The 21550-nt window shown below is 50.6% G+C and overlaps 1 protein-coding gene across 5 annotated transcripts in view; it reads right to left on the bottom strand.

Annotated features, from left to right (window-relative positions):
• The window catches only part of IKZF4 (IKAROS family zinc finger 4), a 50976-nt gene extending 31023 nt beyond the window's left edge, over positions 1-19953 (bottom strand). For 2 of the 5 annotated variants that reach the window (XM_085041196.1, XM_085041200.1), the window contains exons 1-3: positions 12523-12623; positions 8120-8173; positions 2037-2171 (exon numbers count right to left, since the gene is read on the bottom strand). In XM_085041196.1, coding sequence (XP_084897322.1) covers positions 2037-2171; positions 8120-8159 — 175 coding nt within the window. In that variant the 5' untranslated portion in view covers positions 8160-8173; positions 12523-12623. Of the gene's footprint in view, positions 1-1758; positions 1889-2036; positions 2172-8119; positions 8174-12522; positions 12624-19808 lie in introns of those variants that run through there. The other 3 variants (XM_085041198.1, XM_085041199.1, XM_085041201.1) reach the window with 3 other exon arrangements.
• Positions 19954-21550: the final 1597 nt, after the last annotated feature.

Below are 21550 nucleotides of genomic sequence, written 5' to 3'. Positions count from 1 at the left end.
TCCCCCCCAGGATCCCTAAATTCCCCTCCAGGATCCCTAAATTCCCTTCCAGAATTCCTAAATTCCCCTCCAGGATCCCTAAATTCCCCTCCAGGATCCCTAAATTCCCTTCCAGAATTCCTAAATTCCCCTCCAGGATCCCTAAATATGCCCCCAGAGCTGATCCAGGGGGAAATTCTGGGGAAAAAAACTCTTTCCAAAGGGGTCAGGCTTGTCCCAGCTTTTCCCTCTGGCAAAGGGAGTTCCAGAATTCTGAAATTCCCCCCCAGGATCCCTAAATATTCCTCCAGGATCCCAAAATTCCCCTCCAGGATCCCTAAATATCCCCCCAGAGCTAATCCAGGGGGAAATTCTGGGGGAAAAAAACACTTTCCAAAGGGGTCGGGTTTTTCCCAACTCTTCCCTCTGGCAAAGGGAGTTCCAGAATTCTGAAATTCCCCCCCAGGATCCCTAAATATTCCTCCAGGATCCCAAAATTCCCCTCCAGGATCCCTAAATATCCCCCCAGAGCTAATCCAGGGGGAAATTCTGGGGGAAAAAATCACTTTCCAAAGGGGTCGGGTTTTTCCCAACTCTTCCCTCTGGCACGGGGAATTCCAGAATTCCTAAATCCCTTCCCAGAACATCTCTGGCTCCTCCAGGGGCAAATCCCAAATCCCAAATCCCTCTGGGATGGGGCAGCACTGACCCCTTGGAAAATCCCAAAGCCTCATCCTGATCCCACCCAGCTCTGATTCAATCCCACAGACATTTCCCCCCATTTAGGGAATTCCAGACTCCCTAAATCCCCTAAATCCTATTCCAGACCATCCCTGGCCATTCCAGGGGCAAATCCTGAATCCCAAATCCCGAATCCCAAAATCCCAAAGCCTCATCCCGATCCCACCCAGCTCTGATCCAATTCCATGAATATTTCCCCCCATTTAGGGAACTCCAGACTCCCTAAATCCCCTAAATCCCATTCCAGACCATCTCTGGCTCCTCCAGGGGAAAATCCCAAATCCCTCAGACCCGCTCAGGACTGGCCCTTGGAAAACCCCAAAGCCTCATCCCAATCCCAGCCAGCTCAGCTCCCATTCCATGGACATTTCCCCCCATTTAGGGAATTCCTAAATCCCCTCTGGAAAATCCCAAAGCCTCATCCCAATCCCAGCCAGCTCAGCTCCCATTCCACGGACATTTCCCCCCATTCAGGGAATTCCAGACTCCCTAAATCCCCTAAATCCCCTCCTGGATAATCCCTGGCTATTCCAGGGGCAAATCCCAAATCCCTCAGACCCGATCAGCACCAACCCTTGGAAAACCCTGGAATGTGATCCCGATCCCACTCAGCTCAGCTCCCACTCCACGGACATTTCCCCCCATTCAGGGAATTCCAGACTCCCCAGATCTCCCTAAATCCCATCCCAGACCAGCTCTGGCTCCTCCATGATCACATCCCAAATCCCGAATCCCAAAATCCCAAAGCTTCATCCCAATCCCACCCGGTTCAGCTCCCATTCCATGGACATTTCCCCCCATTTAGGGAATTCCAGACTCCCCAAATCCCCTAAATCCCATCCCAGACCATCTCTGGCTCCTCCACAATCCCAAATCCCGAATCCCAAATCCCGAATCACAAATCCCGAATCCCAAAATCCCGAATCCCAAAACCCCAAAGCCTCATCCCGATCCCACCCGGCTCAGCTCCCATTCCACGGACATTTCCCCCCGTTTAGGGAATTCCAGACTCCCCAAATCCCCTCCCGAACCCCAAACCCCTCACCCCGAGCAGCACCGACCCTTGGGAAGATCCAGCAGCCTCATCCCGCTCCCAGCTCGCTCCGATCCCGCAATTCCAGCCCCAAATCCCCTCCCGGCGCCTCTCCGGGAATCTCCTGCTCCTCCAAAATCCCAAATCCCTCTGATCCCACCCCTGGGAGTGGCCAAGCCGCTCCCCCTTCCCTTCCCACCTCCCTCCAGCGCCGGGAATTCCAGCCTCCCTCCCTTCCCCGCTCCCGCGGAGTTCTCCCGGCCGGAATTCCCGGTGTTCGCACCTTGCTGCAGGTAGCCCGGCGCGCTCTGGATGGCGGGGATTCCCGGGAAGAGCCGCGGGATGCCGGGCGGGCCGTGCAGGGCGGCGGCGCTGGCCGGGCGCACGCAGCCGCTCACCTTCCAGGAAGAGCAGATTCCTGGAATTCCCGGGAAAAGCTGCGCTCAGAGCCCGCCGGGAGCGGGGAAGGGCCGGGGGAGGAGGAGGAGGGATGTGGGGATGTGGGAATGGGGGAATGTGGGAAAGCTCGGAGCCAGCGCGATCCCAGAATTTTAGTGGGATAGTGGAGAGATGAGGCATTCCCGAAAGCCAGGAGCTGGGAATTGCACCGGGAATGGGGCGGGGAGGAGGAGGAGGGATGTGGGAAGGGTGGAAGCACAGCAGGATCCCAAATCCCACTGGGAGGAGGTTTTAGTGGGATTGGGGTGGGAAAATAGGGATAGGAATAGTGGAGAAATGAGGCATTCCCAAAAGCAGGAACTGGGAATTGCACTGGGAATGGCTGGGGGAGGAGGAGGAGGGATGTAGCAATGTGGGAAAAGCTCGGAGTGCTCGATCCCAGATTTTTAGTGGGATAGAGATGAGAAATGAGGTATTCCCAAAAGCAGGAACTGGGAACTGTGCCGGGAATGGGGCGGGGAGGAGGGATGTGGCAATGTGGGAATGTGGGAAGGGTGGAAGCACAGCAGGATCCCAAATCCCAAAGCGAGAGGAGGTTTTAGTGGGATTGGGATGGGAAAATAAGGATAGGAATGAGAAATGAGTACTGGGGAAAAGCAGGAACTGGGAATTGCACCGGGAATGAGGAAGGGAATGGCAGAGGGAGGAGGGATGGGAATGTGGAATGTGGGAAGGGTGGAAGCACAGCAGGATCCCAAATCCCACTGGGAGGAGGTTTTAGTGGGATAGAGATGAGAAATGTGGCATTCCTGAAAGCCAGGAACTGGGAATTGCACCGGGAATGAGGCGGGGAGGAGGGAGAGGGAATGTGGGAAAAGCTCAGAGTGCTCGATCCCAGATTTGAGTGGGATAGAGATGAGAAATGAGGCATTCTTGAAAGCCAGGAACTGGGAATTGCACCGGGAATGGGGCGGGGAGGAGGAGAAGGAGGGAATATGGGAAGAGTGGAAGCACAGCAGGATCCCAAATCCCACTGGGAGGAGATAGAGGATTTAGTGGGATAGAGGAGAAAATTTGGATAGGAATAGTGGAGAAATGAGGTATTCCCTAAAGCCAGGAACTGGGAATTGTGCCGGGAATGGGGCGGGGAGGAGGAGGAGGGAATGTGGGAATGTGGGAATGTGGGAATGTGGGAATGAAGGGTGGAAGCACAGCAGGATCCCAAATCCCAGAGCGGGAGGAGGTTTCAGTGGGATTGGGATGAGAAATGGGGCATTCCTGAAAGCCAGGAACTGGGAATTGCACCGGGAATGGGGCGGGGAGGAGGGAGAGGGAATGTGGGAATGGGGAATGTGGGAAAGCTCGGAGAGCGCGATCCCAGAATTTTAGTGGGATAGTGGAGAGATGAGGCATTCCCAAAAGCAGGAACTGGGAATTCTGCCGGGAATGGGGCGGGGAGGAGGAATGTGGGAATGAGGGAATGAGGGAATGTGGAATGTGGGAATGAAGGGTGGAAGCACAGCAGGATCCCAAATCCCAGAGCAGGAGGAGGTTTTAGTGGGATAGAGGAGAAAATAGGGATAGGAATAGTGGAGAAATGAGGTATTCCCAAAAGCAGTAACTGGGAACTGTGCTGAAAATGGCTGGGGAAGGAGGGATGTGGGAATGAGGGAATGAAGGGTGGAAGCACAGCAGGATCCCAAATCCCACTGGGAGGAGGTTTTAGTGGGATTGGGATGGGAAATGAGGCATTCCAAAAGCCAGGAACTGGGAATTGCACCGGGAATGGGGCGGGGAGGAGGAATGTGGGAATGGAGAACGTGGGAATGTGGTAAAAGCTCAGAGCCAGCGCGATCCCAGATTTTAGTGGGATAGAGATGAGAAATGAGGCATTCCTGAAAGCCAGGAACTGGGAATTGCACCGGGAATGGCTGGGGAAGGAGGAGGGATGTGGGAATGTGGGAATGAAGGATGGAAGCACAGCAGGATCCCAAATCCCAAAGCAGGAGGAGGTTTTAGTGGGATAGAGGAGAAAACTGGGATAGGAACGAGGCATTCCCGAAAGCCAGGAACTGGGAACTGTGCCGGGAATGGCTGGAGGAGGAGGGAATGTGGAATGTGGAATGTGGAAAAGGCTCAGAGCCAGCACGATCCCAGATTTTGGTGGGATTGGGATGAGCAGTATTGGGATCTGGAGCTCATCCCAGAGCTCAGCCCATCCCAAAAAATGTTCCCAGCCCATCCCAAAAAGTGTTCCCAGCTCATCCCAAAAAATGTTCCCAGCTCATCCCAAAAAGTGTTCCCAGCCCATCCCAAAAAGTGTTCCCAGCTCATCCCAAAAAGTGTTCCCAGCTCATCCCAAAAAGTGTTCCCATCTCATCCCAAAAAGTGTTCCCAGCTCATCCCAAAAAATGTTCCCAGCTCGTCCCAAAAAATGTCACTCCCTCCTTCCCCACACCCCCGGATTCCAGGCTGGAGCCGCCAGGAATTCTTTAGGATTTTTTTAGGATCTTCCCTTCCCATCCCACAAACAAAGCTTTATCCCTGAGGATGAAATCTGGGATTGCTGGAAAAGCCTTGCTGGGCTTCACATCCCAGAAATCCCCAAATTCTGGTGGGAATTCAATGTTAAGGTGGAAAAACTGGGAATTTCTCCTGAATCCCTTCCTGCAGGATCGGGATCAGCTCAGGATCAGCCTGGATTCCCCTCTGGAAAACCCCACAGGAGCAGGGATGGGATTTTTCCCAGCAGGAATTCTGGGAATGGCTGAGATCCCAACCCCAGGAGATCCCAAATTCCCTTCAGGAAAACTTCCCAGGTTTGGGATTTCAGGGAATTTGGGGTCAGGTTTGGGCTGCCCTAGGAAAAACCCCAGTGGGAAATGGAAGGTCAGGAAGGAGAGTTTGGTTATCCCAGATTTCCATGGAGATGGGATGGAGGCAGGGAATCACAGGGAGATGGGATGGAGCTGGATGAATCCAGAGGCTCAGGATGGATCTGGGATTGATCTGGGATTGGTCAGGATGGATCCAGAGGCTCAGGATTGATCAGGTTGGAGCTGGGATTGATCTGGATTGGATTTGGGATGGATCCAGGGAATCACACAGAGATGGGATTGATCTGGGATGGATCTGGGATGGATCTGGGATGGATCTGGGATGGATCCATGGGCTCAGGGATGGATTTGGGATGGATCAGGATGGATCTGGAATTGATCTAGGATGGATTTGGGATGGATCAGGATGGATCTGGAATTGATCTAGGATGGATTTGGGATGGATTCAGAGGCTCTGATGGATTTGGGATGGATCCAGAAGCTCAGGATGGATGTGGGATTGATTTGGGATGGATCAGGATTGGTTTGGGATGGATCTGGGAACAATCAGGATTGATCTGGGATGGATCTGGGATGGATCTGGGATGAATTAGGACTGATTTGGGATGGATCAGGATTGATTTGGGATGGATCAGGATGAATCAGGATGGATTTGGGATGGATCAGGATTGATTTGGGATTGATTTGGGATGAATCAAGAAGGATTTGGGATGAATCAGGAAGGATCCATGAACTCAGGGATTGATTTGGGATGGATCAGGATTGATCAGAATTGGTTTGGGATGGATCTGGGATGAATCAGGATTGACTTGGGATGGATCAGGATGAACCAGGATGGATTTGGGATGGATCAGGATTGATTTGGGATGGATCAGGATGGATCTGGGATTGATTTGGGATGGATTTGGGATGGCTCAGGATGGCTCCGAATGGATTTGGGATTGATTTGGGATCAATCAGGATTGATTTGGGATGGATCAGGATGGATTTGGGATTGATTTGGGATCAATCAGGAAGGTTTTGGGATGAATCAGGAAGGATCCACGAGCTCAGGGATTGGTTTGGGATGGATCAGGATGGATCTGGGATGAATCAGGATTGATCTGGGATTGATTTGGGATGGATCTGGGATTGGGATTTATCAGGATTGGTTTGGGATGGATCAGGATGAACCAGGATGTATTTGGGATGGATCTGAGACCAATCAGGATGGATTTGGGATTGATTTGGGATTAATCAGGATTGATCTGGGATGGATCAGGATCGATTTGGAATGGATCAGGATGGATTTGGGATTGATTTGGGATGGATCAGGATGGATCTGGGATAGATCAGGATTGATTTGGGATCAATCAGGAAGGATTTGGGATGAAGCAGGAAGGATCTGGATTGATTTGGGATGGATCAGGATAGATCTGGGATGAATCAGGATGGATCTGGGATGGATCAGGATTGATTTGGGATTGATTTGGGATTGATTTGGGATCAATCAGGAAGGATTTGGGATGAACCAGGACGGATCCACGAGCTCAGGGATTGATTTGGGATGGATCAGGATTGATCAGAATTGGTTTGGGATGGATCTGGGATGAATCAGGATTGACTTGGGATGGATCAGGATGAACCAGGATGGATTTGGGATGGATCAGGATTGATTTGGGATCAATCAGGGATAGATCAGGACTGATTTGGGATGGATCAGGATGGATCTGGGATTGATTTGGGATGGATTTGGGATGGCTCAGGATGGCTCAGAATGGATTTGGGATTGATTTGGGATCAATCAGGATGGATTTGGGATGAAGCAGGAAGGACCCATGTGCTCAGAGATTGATCTGGGATGGACCTGAGATGAATCAGAATGGATTTGGGATGGATCAGGGATAGATCAGGATTGATTTGGGATCAATCAGGATGGATTTGGGATGAATCAGGATGGATTTGGGATTGATTTGGGATGGATCTGGAAGGATTTGGGATTGATTTGGGATGGATCAGGATGGATCTGGGATCAATCAGGATTGATTTGGGATGGATCAGGATGGATTTGGGATTGATTTGGGATCAATCAGGATTGATTTGGGATGGCTCAGGATGGATCAGGATGGATTTGGGATTGATTTGGGATCAATCAGGATGGATTTGGGATGGATCAGGAAGGATTTGGGATTGATTTGGGATGGATCAGGATGGATCTGGGATAGATCAGGATTGATTTGGGATCAATCAGGAAGGATTTGGGATGAACCAGGATGGACCCACGTGCTCACCTCTCCCAGCTCCAATCCCTCCCCACCCCCCAAAGCCCATTTTTTCGGGATGAACATCCCAGGAGGATCCAAGCCTGGAAAATTCCCTTCCCTTCCCAAGCCCTGCAGGGCAATTCCAGCCCTGCCGGAGCAGCTCCAGACCTGCTCAGCTTTCCTGGGAACATTCCAAGGAAACTCAACCTTTCTCCCTCACGGAATTTTCCTGGATTTCGTCCTCTCCACCCTGCCAGGCAGGAATCTGAGCTCTGGAAATTCCAGCCCTGAATCTCCAAAAATTCCCTGGGGATTTTCCAGCCCTGAATCTCCAGCGGCTCTGAGAAAAGCTGGAAAAAAATCAGGAATTCCTAGTGCAGCTCCCTGGAAATTGGGAAACCAAACTCTATCCTATCCCGGGATTTTGGGGCTGGAAATTCCCTCTGGATCCCCAAAAATTCCATGGAAAAATGCCTGGAATTCTGCCTGGATTCAGCCAGGAATTCCTGGGGATTGGGATGGATCCCCCTGGGAGCACTGGGAATGTGTTTTCCTCCCAGTTTCCCAAAAAAAAAATTGGGAATGTCACCTGGGAATGTCAGCAGATCCACAACAACCCCACCTGGAGCTGGGAGTTTTATTGGGAATTTATTGGGAATTTATTGGGAATTTTATTGGGAATTTATTGGGAATTTTATTGGGAATTTATGGGGAATTTTACTGGGAATTCCATGGAATTGATCCTCAAATCATGGATATTCCCAATATTTTTCCTCAATCCGTGAGGGAATGATTGAGGAAAAATCCCCAGAACAGGGCAGGAAGAGGTTGAGATCCCAAAAATATCCCAAAAAAAATAATTGGGAAGAATCCCAGCCGAGCCTTACCGGTGATGTAGGATCGAGCATTGCAGTCCTCGATGTCCATGGCAGCAGAACTCCCTGGGAAAGGAGGAAAAGTCAGAATTCCCAGAAAAAGGGGGAAAATTCAGAATTCCCTGGAAAAGGAGGAAAAGTCAGAATTCCCTGGGAAAGGAGGAAAATTCAGAATTCCCTGGGAAAGGAGGAAAAGTCAGAATTCCCTGGAAAAGGAGGAAAACTCAGAATTCCCCAAAAAGGAGGAAAACTCAGAATTTCCCAGAAAAGGAGGAAAAGTCAGAATTCCCCGGAAAAGGAGGAAAAGTCAGAATTCCCTGGAAAAGGAGGAAAAGTCAGAATTCCCTGGAAAAGGAGGAAAACTGAGAATTCTCTGGGAAAGGAGGAAAAGTCAGAATTCCCCAAAAAAGGAGGAAAAGTCAGAATTCCCCAGAAAAGGAGGAAAAGTCAGAATTCCCTGGAAAAGGAGGAAAACTCAGAATTCCCCAGAAAAGGAGGAAAAGTCAGAATTCTCTGGGAAAGGAGGAAAACTGAGAATTCCCCAAAAAGGGAGGAAAACTCAGAATTCCCTGGAAAAGGAGGAAAAATCAAAATTCCCTGGAAAGGAGGAAAACTCCGTCAGGAGAAACATTTGGAGCCACTTGGGGAAAATTGGGAATTTGGGCAGCAAAGGGAATTCCAAGTCCAGCCTGGAATTTGGGGAAATCCATGGAGATTTCAGGGGTTTTGGGGAGAATTCCATGGATTTTAGGGATCAGAATCCAAGGAGAATTCCCACAGGGAAAGTCCTGATTCTTGTCCCAAAGTGCCACTAATGAGGGAGTTCTAATTGGCTATTTATTGGCTACTAATAATTATAATTTGGCTGTTAATATCTATTAATTTGCTATTAATTTTGTTATTTATTTGTTAATAATAATAACTAATTAATAGCTACTTAATAATTTAACTAAATAATTAATTGCCAATTAATAACCAATTAATAGCTATTAATTGGTTGTTATTCAGCTATTAATTGGCTATTAATTAGATTATTAATTGGCTATTAATTGTATTGTCAATTGGCTATTAATTGGGTCTTATTTGGCTATCAATTGATCAATTGGCTATTAACTGGTTCTTATCTGGCTATTAATCAGTAATTAATTGGCTATTCATTTGTCATTAATTGTTTAATAATTGATATTATTTGGTTATTAAATTAATATTAATTTGTTACTAATCGGTTGGTAATTGGGTGTTAATTGGCTGTTAATTAGCGCTGGGGCTGCACTCAGTAAGGACAATCCCAGGGATTGGGGACAATCCCAGGCCTGGGGACATTCCAGGGTCAGGGACATTCCCAGGACTGGGGACAATCCTGGATTTGGGGACAATCGTGGAATCGAGGACATTCCCAATCCTGGTGACAATCCTGGAATTAAGGACAATCCAGCCTTGGGGACAATCCTGGAATTGAGGACATTCCCAGTCCTGGGGACAATCCAGGGATTGAGGACATTCCCAGTGCTGGGGACATTCCCAGAATTGGGGACATTCCCAATCCTGAGGACAATCCAGGAATTGGGGACAACCCAGGGATTGAGGACATTTCAATCCTGGGGACAGTTTGAGTCCTGGGGACAATCCTGGAATTGAGGACATTCCAGTCCTGGGGACAATCCTGGATCAGAGGACAATCCAGGGATTGAGGACATCCCAGGGATTGGGGACATTCCGGTCCTGGGGACATTCCCAGCCCTGGGGACAATCCTGGAACTGGGGACAACCCAGGGATCAAGGACATTCCCAGTCCTGGGAACAATCCGGGAATTGGGAACAATCCTGGAATTGAGGACATTCCAGCCCTGGGGACATTCCCAGTGCTGGGGACAATCCTGGAACTGGGGACAACCCAGGGATTGGGGACATTTCCAGTCCTGGGGACAATCCCAGTGCTGGGGACAACCCTGGAACTGAGGACACTCCAGCCCTGGGGACAATCCCAGTGCTGGGGACAATCTGGGGACTGGGGACAATCCTGGAACTGGGGACATTCCCAGCCCAGGGGACAACCCTGGAATTGTGGATAATCCTAGAATTGAGGACATTCCAGTCCAGGGGACATTTCAGGAGCTGGGGACAACCCTGGAACTGAGGACACTCCAGCCCTGGGGACAGCCCGGGGGTTGGGGACAATCTGGGAACTGGGGACAATCCTGGCATTAAGGACATTCCCAGCCCAGGGGACATTTCAGGAACTGGGGACAACCCTGGAACTGAGGACACTCCAGTCTGGGGACAATCCCAGTGCTGGGGACAATCCTGGAACTGGGGACAACCCAGGGATTGAGGACATTCCCAGTCCTGGGGACATTTCAGGAACTGGGGACAACCCTGGAACTGAGGACACTCCAGCCCTGGGGACATTGGCAGGGGTTGGGGACACTCCCGTCCCGGGGCCATTGCCAGGCTCTCGGAATTCCCCTTCCCATCATCCCTTCATTCCCACTCGGTTTCGGTTGGAATTTCCTCCAGGGCGTCGGGAATTCGCAGGGATGGAGGATGGAAAACCAGCATGGGAACTGCTGAGCTCGGGAGGGGAAATGGGGAAAAAAATGGGAATTTTATATGGGGAGGGCTGGGATTGTCAGTTCCAAAGGGATAAAGGGCAGGGGAAAATTGGAATAAAGGGCAGAGAAAAGTGGAATTCTCAATCCCAGTGGGGATAATTGGCAGGGAAAATTGGAATTCTTGATTTCCAAAGGGATAAAGGGCAGGGGAAATTGGAATTTGCAATCCCAGTGGGATAATTGGGCAGGGAAGATTGGAATTCCTGAATTCCAAAGGGATAAAGGGCAGGGAAAATTGGAATAAAGGGCAGGGAAAATTGGAATTCCTGATTTCCAAAGGGATAAAGGGCAGGGAAAATGAATGCCTCAATCCCAGTGGGATAATTGGCAAGGAAAACTGGAATAAAGGGCAGAGAAAATTGGAATTCTCAATCCCAGTGGGATAATTGGGCAGGGAAAATTGGAATTCCTGATTTCCAAAGGGATCAAGGGCAGGGAAAATGGAATTCCTCAATCCCAACAGGACAAAGGGCAGGGAAAATTGGAATAAAGGGCAGAGAAAATTGGAATTCCTCAATTCCAAGGGGATAATGGGGCAGGGAAAATTGGAATTCTCAGTCCCAGCAGGACAAAGGGCAGGGAGAATTGGAATTCCTGATTTCCAAAGGGATAAAGGGCAGGGAAAACTGGATTTCTTGATCCCAGCAGGATAAAGGGCAGGGAAAATTGGAATTCCTCAATCCCAGTGGGATAATTGGCAGGGCAGATTGGAATTCTTAATTCCAAAGGGATCAAGGGCAGGGCAAATTGGAATAAAGGGCAGAGAAAATTGGAATTCCTGTTTTCCAAAGGGATAAAGGGCAGGGGAAATTGGAATTCCTCAATTCCAAAGGGATAAAGGGCAGGGAAAATTGGAATAAAGGGCAGGGAAAATTTGAATTCTTAATTCCAAAGGGACAACTAGCAGGGCAAATTGGAATTCCTGATTTCCAAAGGGATAAAGGGCAGGGCAAATTGGAATTCCTGAATCTCAGCAGGATAAAGGGCAGGGAAAATTGGAATTCCTCAATTCCAAAGGGACAACAAGCAGGGAAAATTAGAATTTGCAATCCCAGCGGGATAAAGAGCAGGGCAAATTGGAATTCCTGTTTTCCAAAAGGATCAAGGGCAGGGCAAACTGGAATTCCTCCCTCCCGGCAGGGCAGGGAAAATGGGAATTCTGACTCGCAGGGACAGCAGCAGCAGCAGAGGTGAATCCCTCTCTGCCGGCTTGAATCAAAACCCGGAGCAAACCCCCAGCAGCTCTCCCGGAACCACATTCCCAATTCTTCCCCAAATTCCTGGCACAGCCCGAGGCCTCCCACCCCAGGCAGGGACTGGAATGAAAACCCTCCAAATTCCCAAAATTCCCCCCAAAACCCTGCGGCGATTCCACAACCCATTCCCGGATTTGATTTTTTTTTTTTTTTCTTTTCTTTTTCTTTCCCCAGCCTCGAGTCCTTCGGAATTTAGGGAAACACCAAAAAAAGCAGAGGAGAAATTCCCTGGATACTCGGCTGGGATAAGCAGGGCACGGATCGGGATCATCCCGTGAATTTCAGGCAGGAATCCCTCGGGAAGGGGAGGCGGAATTAGGGCAGAGCTCTCCTCCCTCCCTCCCTCCCGCAGAATCCAGGACTTCTCCCCACGTGGGAAAACTCCGCGAATAAAAGAGCCAAACCCCCCGGGAGCGGCGCGGATTAACTCCCCCCGTCCCGATCCCGAGGAATTCCGGGAGATCCCCCCAAAAAAACCGGGAAAAACCTCTCGGATTTCACCCCAAATCCTCCCGGATTTCCCAGCTTTTCCCCCCTTTTGTTGTACCTGGAGCTCCCCGAGATTCCCAGCGAGATGGTTTGGCAGGAAAACCCCCCAGGCTGAGCCCCCCGGGAATTCCAGAGGGTCCCAAAATCCGATCCCAAAATCCCCTGGAGGAGCAAATCCCGCTTTTCCCGGGATATCCCAGCTCCCTGGAAGAGCAAATCCCGTTTTTCCCGGGATATCCCACCTCCCTCTCCGAGCTCCTCTCCGGCACTGCAAGCAGCAGGAAAGAGTTTTTTGGGATAAACACCTCCGGATAACCACCCAAAATTCCCTGAGCTTCCCTTTTCCAATCCCAGTTTCCTTTCCAAGCCCCGTTTCCGATGGTTTTTTTTTTTTTTTAGGGTTTTTTTTTTCCACCTTTTGCCGCTGGACAAAATTCCCAGAAGGTTTTGTCAGTGGAAAAGTTCCGGAGCCCATGGAAAACCCCATCCCACGAGCATTCCCAGAGAAAAAGCAGAGGAAGTGGCTCTGGGAAGAGCTGGCCTCGGATGTTCCACGGAGTGGGCGGGAAAGGAAAAAAAAAAAAAAAAAAATTAAAAATTCCCCTTTGGAAAGGGGAAAAAAATATAAAAAAAAGCACCGGAATGGGGTTTGAAGCTTTCCTGCCCTTCCCAGATTTTTTTTTTTTTAAAGCTTTCCAGATTTTTTAGGGAATGGAAAGGAATGAAAAGGAAAAGAAAGGAATGAAATTTAGAAGCTCCCTGCTCACCTGCGAGGTTCCCGGGCAAGGCTGAGCCCCCCGGCAGCCCCCGGCCCGGCTGGAATCCCGGAATTCTTTCCGTTGGGAAAGCCCCGCGGCCCGGCCAGCCCCCCGCAGCCCCCCGGCCAGCGCTCGGATCCTCTCCCAGATTTTCCCCCACATTCCCAGGGCGTTTTTCCAGGAATTGAGCACAGGCGGCTGCGATTCCCACCCTGCGCGGGGCTGAGAGGAGCAGGGAGGGAAAGGCTGGAGAAATCCGGGGAAAATCTCCATTCCCACTATCTGGGTAACTGGAAAAAACAGGGAATGAAAGCCTGGATAAATCCCCATTCCCAGCCTTGGAATAAATGGAAAAAACAGGGAATTAAATCCTGGATAAATCCTCATTCCCAGCCTGAGCATAAATGGAAAAAACAAGGAATTAAATCTCCATTCCCAGCCTGGGCAGGAGTGAAAAACAGGGAATTAAATCCTGGATAAATCCTCATTCCCAGCCTGAGCATAAATGGAAAAAACAAGGAATTAAATCTCCATTCCCAGCCTGGGCAGGAGTGAAAAACAGGGAATTAAAAAATCTGGGATAAATCCCCATTCCCAGCCTTAGCATAAATGGAAAAAACAGGGAATGAAGTCCTGGAAAAATCCCCATTCCCAGCCTTGGCATAAATGGAAAAAGCAGGGAATTAAATCCTGGATAAATCCCCATTCCCACCCTGGGCATGACTGAAAAAACAAGGAATTAAATCCTGGAAAAATCCTCATTCCCAGCATTAGCATAAATGGAAAAAGCAGGGAATGAAGTCCTGGAAAAATCCTCATTCCCACTATCTGGATAACTGGAAAAAACAGGGAATGAAAGGCTGGATAAATCCTGGATAAATCTCCATTCCCAGCCTGGGCAGGACTGGAAAAACAAGGAATTAAATCCTGGATAAACCTCCATTCCAAGCCTTAGCATAAATGGAAAAAGCAGGGGATTAAATCCTGGATAAATCCCCATTCCCAGCCTTGGTGTGACTGAAAAACAGGGAATTAAATCCTGGATAAATCCCCATTCCCACTATCTGGATAACTGGAAAAAACAAGGAATGAAATCCTGGATAAATCCCCATTCCCACTATCTGGGTAACTGGAAAAAACAGGGAATTAAATCCTGGAAAAATCCCCATTCCCAGCCTTAGCATAAATGGAAAAAGCAGGGAGTGAAATCCTCATTCCCAGCCCTCTGCATGAGTGAAAAAACAAGGAATGAAATCTTGGATAAATCTCCCTTCCCAGCCTTGGCAGGAGTGAAACCCCAGGGAAGGAAATCTTGGCTAAATCCCCAATTCCCACTCTTTGCATAACTGGAAAAAGCAGGAATTCAATACAGGAGAAATCCTGGATCAATTCCCATTCCCACTCTTGGCAGGACTGAAAAACAGGAATGAAATCCTGGAAAAATCCTCATTCTCAGCCTTAGCATAAATGGAAAAAACAGGGAATGAAAACCTGGAGAAATCCCTGGAGAAATCTCCATTCCCAGCCTTTGCATAACTGAAAACCCCAGGGAATGGAATCCTGGATAAATCCTCATTCCCAGCATTCAAACTGGAAAAAAAACCCCAAAAACAGGGAATGAAAACCTGGATAAATCCTGGATAAACCTCTATTCCCAGCCTTTGCATGACTGAAAAAACAGGGAATGGAATCCTGGATAAATCCTGGCTAAATCCTCATTCCCAGCATTCACACAACTGGGAAAAAAACCCAAAAAACAGGGAATGAAAACCTGGATGAATCCTGGGTAAATCTCTATTCCCAGCCTTGGCACAACTGAAACCCCAGGGAATGAAATCCTGGCTAAATCCTCATTCCCAGCATTCACACAACTGGAAAAAAAACCCCAAAAACCAGGGAATGAACTCCTGGATAAATCTCTATTCCCAGCCTTTGCACAACTGAAAAGCAGGGAATTAAATCCCAGAAAAATCCTGGATAAATCCCCATTCCCAGCCTTTCCATAACTGAAAACCCCAGGGAATGAAATCCTGGATAAATTCCCATTCCCAGCCTTTGCATAACTGAAAAGCCCAAGGAATGAAATCTTGGATAAATCCTGGATACATCCTGGATAAATCCTCATTCCCAGCATTCACACAACTGGAAAAACAACCCCAAAAACTAGGGAATGGAAACCTGGATAAACCTCCATTCCCAGAATTCACACAACTGGAAAAAAAACCCCAAAAAGCAGGGAATGAACTCCTGGCTAAATCTCTATTCCCAGCCTTTGCACAACTGAAAAGCAGGGAATTAAATCCCAGAAAAATCCTGGATAAATCCCCATTCCCAGCCTTTCCATAACTGAAAACCCAGGGAATGAAATCCTGGATAAATCCTGGATACATCCTGGATAAATCCCCATTCCCAGCATTCACACAACTGGAAAAACAACGCCAAAAACAGGGAATGGAAACCTGGATAAACCTCCATTCCCAGAATTCACACAACTGGAAAAAAAACCCCCAAAAAGCAGGGAATGAACTCCTGGCTAAATCTCTATTCCCAGCCTTTGCATAACTGAAAACACAAGGAATGAAATCCTGGATAAATCCTGGCTAAATCCCCATTCCCAGCATTCACACAACTGGAAAAAAAACCCCAAAACCAGGGAATTAAATCCTGGATAAATCCCCATTCCCAGCCTTTGCATGACTGAAAAACAGGGAATGAAATCCTGAATAAATCCTGGATAAGTCCTGGAAAAATCCCCATTCCCAGCATTCACACAACTGGAAAAAAAAACCAAAAAGCAGGGAATGAAAACCTGGATGAATCTCTATTCCCAGCCTTTGCACAACTGAAAATCCAGGGAATGAAATCCCATAAAAATCCCCATTCCCACTCTTGGCATGACTGAAAAAACAAGGAATGAAATCCTGGATAAATCCTGGATAAATCCCCATTCCCAGCATTCACACAACTGGAAAAAAAAACCCCAAAAACAGGGAATGAAATCTTGGATAAATCTTGGATAAATCTCTATTCCCAGCCTTTGCACAACTGAAAACCCACGGAATGAAATCCCACAAAAATCCCCATTCCCAGCCTTTGCAAAACTGAAAAAACAAGGAATGAAATCCTGGAAAAATCCCCATTCCCAGCATCCACACAACTGGAAAAAACCCCAAAAAGCAGGGAAAGAGCTGCTGGCTAAATCCCCATTCCCACCCTTGGCCGAGCTGCAAGCCCGGGAATGCAATCCCGGCTAAATCCCGAATAAATCCCGGCTAAATCCCAGCCCCGGGCGGCGATCCCGGGCTCTGTCTCCCATGGAAATCGGGATGTTATTTTTCCCTAATAATCCCTGCTGGGAGAAGCTCCTCCCAGCTCCATCCCCGCCTGGAAAAACCACCCCGAAAACCTGGGAAAACCAAAAATTCCTGGCTTTCAACTCCGGGGAAACTCAAATTCCAGCCCAACCCCTGGGGTTTTTGGTTTTTTTTTTTTCCCTTTGTCCGGATCCAACCTCCCCTCGGGACAAACCACCCCGGGAAAGGCTGGAAAAACAATTCCAGGAGATTCGGGCATGGAGCTGTTCCACCCGCGGTTGGGTTTGATTTTATTTAATTTTATTTTTTTAAACTGGAGCAGCTCCCTCGGGAAGAGATCCCAAAAATTCTCGCCCTGCTGGGAGCTCCCCTCCCCTCTCCATCCCGTCCTTGGATAACCCCAAAATTCCCATGGGATCGGGAGCCTCGGGTGGATTCCCAAAAAGAGTCCTCGGGGCTCTTCCAGGGCATGGAAAAATCCCAAAATCCCACGGGAATCCCGAAGGGTCTCGCCCTGCCTCGGAGGGTTTTGCCCTCGGGGGATTCCCGGGGATCCCTCTGGGAATTCCCACGGCATGACCGAGGAGTTCCCGCCGGGAATGGGGTTGGGAATGTCGGGATTTGGGGCGGTTGTCCCGTTTATCCCACTCGGGGGGATCCCCTGGGAGAGGAAAAGGGGGAAATTCCCCCAAATTCCCGAGCTGGAGGGAAAACTCAGCGCGGAGTTAATGGGAAAGCAGCGCTGGAGAATCGCGGGGGGACAACGGGGACTCCCCAAAACCCCAAACCCGCCGGAAATCCCAAAAAAACCGGGAGGGGAGCGATGCCGGAGGCAGGAGAAGCCCCAGGAATCGGGGCGGGCAGGCGGGGGGGCGAAATTCCCACAAATGTCATTCCAGGGATTCCAGGGAGCGCCGGGCGCCGCGGGAGCCATGGGAACCCGCGGGGAGGGGATTTGGGGGTTTGGGGGGATTTTGGGGGGGATTTTGGGGGGATTTTGGGGGGCAGAGCCTGCCCGGAATAGCGGCTGATCCTACAGGGATCCCAAAAAACGGTGCGACCCCAAAACCAGCGCTGAGAGCTCCGGGGGGACAGAGAGCGACCCAAATATAGCACTGAGACCCTAAATATGTCCCTGAGACCCTAAATACAGCATTGGGACCCCAAATACAGCCCGGAGACCCCAAATACAGCCCTGAGACCCCAAATACAGCCCTGAGACCCCAAATAGATCCCGGAGACCCCAAATACAGCCCGGAGACCCCAAAATAAAGCATTGAGACCCCAAATACAGCCCTGAGACCCCAAATAGATCCCTGAGACTCCAAATACAGCCCTGAGACCCCAAATACAGCCCTGAGACCCCAAATGCAGCTCTGAGAACCCAAATAGATCCCTCAGACCCCAAATACAGCCCTGAGACCCCAAATAGATCCCTGAGACCCCAAATAGATCCTTGAGACCCCAAATATAGCCCTGAGACCCCAAATACAGCCCTGAGACCCCCAAATACATCCCTGAGAGCTCCGGGGTGACACAGAGCCCCCAAAAAACAGCCCTGAGACCCCAAATGCAGCCCTGAGCCCCTCAGAAGGACACGACCCTCCCCAAATCCAGAGCTCTCCCGACCCCTCAGGCTGCTGAGAACCCCTGGGGGGACACGATCCCCCAAAAATAACCGAGACACCCCAAAACCTGCCCTGACAGCGCCGGGGGGACAGGACCCCCCGAAAAACAGAGACCACCCCTCAGAAAACGGGATTCCCCCCAAAAACAGCCCTGAGAGCTCCAGGGGGACAAGACCCCCCTCAGAGAACCGAAATCCCCCCTCAGAGAACGAGACCACCCTAAACCAGCCCTGACAGTGCCGGGGGGACAAGATTCCCCCTCAGAAAACCGAAATCTCCCCAAATCCAGCCCTGAGAGCTCCAGGGGGACAAGATCCCCCCTCAGAAAACGAGACCACCCTAAAACAGCCCTGACAGGGCTGAGGGACAAAACTCCCCCTCAGAAACCCAGATTCCCCCAAAACCTGCCCTGACTGCGCCGGGAGGACAAAATTCCCCCTCAGAAAACCTAAATACCCCCTCAGAAAACCGAAATCTCCCCCAAATCCAGCCTTGAGAGCTCCAGAGAGACAAGACCCCTCCTCAGAAACCGAGACCCCCCCTCAGAGAACGAGACCACCCCAAAACCTGCCCTGACAGAGCCGGGGGGACAAGATTCTCCCTCAGAAAAGCGAGATCCCCCCTCAAAATACCGAAATCCCCCCTAAACCTGCCCTGACAGAGCCGGCGGGACAAGATTCCCCCTCAGAAAACCGAAATCCCCCCTCAGAAAACGGGACCACCCCTCAGAAACCCAGCCACCCCCAAAGCCAGCCCTGACAGCGCTGAGGGCACACCGCCCCCCCTCAGGAACCGAGACACCCCCTCAGAAAACCGAAATATCCCCAAAAACAGCCCTGAGAGCTCCGGGGGGACAAGATCCCCCCTCAGAAACCGAGACCACCCCTAAACCTGCCCTGACAGGGCCGGGGGGACAAGATTCCCCCTCAGAAAACCGAGACACCCCCAAATCCAGCCCTGAGAGCTCCAGGGGGACACGACCCTCCCCTCAGAAAAGGAAACCCCCCCTCAGAAAACGGGACCACCCTAAATCCAGCCCTGACAGGGCCGGGGGGACAAGATTCCCCCTCAGAAACCCAGATTCTCCCTCAGAAACCGAGACCACCCCAAATCCTGCCCTGATAGCTCCAGAGGGACAAGACTCCCCCTCAAAAACCCAGATTCCCCCAAAACCTGTCCTGACAGCGCCGGGAGGACAAAATCCCCCCTCAGAAAACCTAAATCCCCCCTCAGAAAACAAGACACCCCCAAAAACAGCCCTGACAGTGGGGGAGGAGAAGATTCCCCCTCAGAAACCGAGACTCCCTCTCAGAAAACCGAAATCCTCCCTCAGAAAACGGGACCACCCCTCAGAAACCGAGACACCCCCAAAACCTGCCCTGACAGTGGCGGGAGGATGAGATTCCCCCTCAGAAAACCGGAATGCCCCCAAATCCAGCCCTGAGAGCCCTCAGGGCGCACCGCCCCCCTCAGAAACCGAGACCACCCCAAATCCAGCCCTGACACCGCCCGGGGATAACGACACGACCCCCGCCCGCCCTGTCACAGCCCGGGGACAACGACACGACCCCCGCCCGCCCCTCAGCGCCCTGCCCGCCCCTCAGCGCGCCCCCCCAGCCGCGCCCCCCCTCCGCGCTGTCTCACCGGGCGGCTCGGGAGGCTCCCCCGGCCCTGGGGGCGCGGGGGGCGCGGGGCCGGCGCTGGGGGCTCGGGGGGCTCGGGGGGCTCCGGCGCGGCGGCGGCGGCAGCTCCTGAGGAGGCCCCGCGCCCCCCGCCCGCCCCCCGCGCCACTTCCGGCCCCCCGCGCCACTTCCGGCACGGCAGCCCGCCGCGCCGAGCGCCGAGCGCGTCGAGCGGCAACGGGGGGAGGGAGGGGAGAGCGCCGAGAGGATCGATGGGAGGGGAGCCGAGCGCGGAGAGCATCGATGAGGAGCGCCGAGGGGATCGATGGGGTGGATCGATCAGCGGGAATTGATCAGCGGGATCGATAATGGGGGATTGGTAATGGGGGATCGATAATCGGGATCGATAATGGGGAATTGATAATCGGGATCGATAATCGGGATCGATAATGGGGGATTGGTAATCGGGATTGATAACGGGGGATTGATAATGGGGGATCGATAACTGGGATTGATCAGCGGGATCGATAATGGGGGATTGGTAATCGGGATTGATCACCGGATCGATAACGGGGGATTGATAATGGCGGATTGATAGCCAGGGATTGATAATTGGGAATTGATAGCCGGGAATTGATAATCGGGAATTGATAATAGGGGATTGATAATGGGGATCGATAACCGGGGATTGATAACTGAGATCGATAGCCAGGGATTGATAATCGGGATCGATAGTGAGAGACTGATAACCGAGGATTGGTAATGGGGAATTGATAATCGGGATTGATAACGGAGGATTGGTAATTGGGGATCGATAGCCAGGGATTGATAACACAGGGTGGATAACCGGATGATTGATAAACGAGAGTTGATAATGGAGGATTGATAACCAGGGACTGATAATCGGGAATTGATAACCAGGGATTGATAAGGGAGGATTGATAAACAAGAGTTGATAACAGGGGATTGATAACCAGGGATCGACAGCCGGGGATTGATAACTGGGGATTGATAATGGGGGATCAATAGCCGGGGATTGATAAAGCAGGATCCATAACAACAATCAATAACAGGGGATTGATAACCAGGGATTGATAAGAGGGGATTGATAACCTGGGATCGATAACTGGGGATTGATAACCAGGGATCGATAACGTGGGATAAATAACTGGGGATTGATAAGAGGGGATCAATAACCTGGGATCGATAACCGGGAATTGATAAGAGAGGATCGATAACCTGGGATCAATAACCTGGGATCGATGACCGGGGATTGATAAGCGAGAGTTGATAAGGGAGGATTGATAACGGAGGATTGTCAGCCAGTGATCAATAACTGAGGATTGACAGCTGGTGATTGATTGATAACTGAGCATCGGTATCTGGTGATTGATAACTGAGGGTTGATACTGGTGATCAATAACCAAGGATCAATAGCCAATAGGGGTCAAGAGTCCCTATAGGGTCAGAGAGCTCTGTAGGGTCAGGGAGATCCCATAGAGTCAGGGAGCTCTCTAGGGTCAAGGGGTCCTATAGCACTGGGGGGTCCCATAGGGTCAGAGGGCTATTTAGGGTCACAGGGTCCTATAGGGTCAGGGGGTCCCGTGGGGTCACAGGGTCCTATAAGGTCACAGGATCCCATAGGGTCAGGGGGTTATTTAGGGTCACAGGGCTCTATAGGGTCAGGGGGTCCCATGGGGTCACAGGGCCCTATAGGATCCCTATAGGATCAGGGGGTCCCATCAGGTCAGGGGGTCCCATGGG

This window comes from Lichenostomus cassidix, chromosome 29, assembly GCF_008360975.1.
Source record: "Lichenostomus cassidix isolate B80296 chromosome 29, HeHo_3.0, whole genome shotgun sequence".
In the NCBI taxonomy this organism is placed as follows: Eukaryota; Metazoa; Chordata; class Aves; order Passeriformes; family Meliphagidae; genus Lichenostomus; species Lichenostomus cassidix.
The sequence above is the reverse complement of the archived record's forward strand: the minus strand, read 5'-3'. Positions and strand labels throughout refer to the sequence as shown.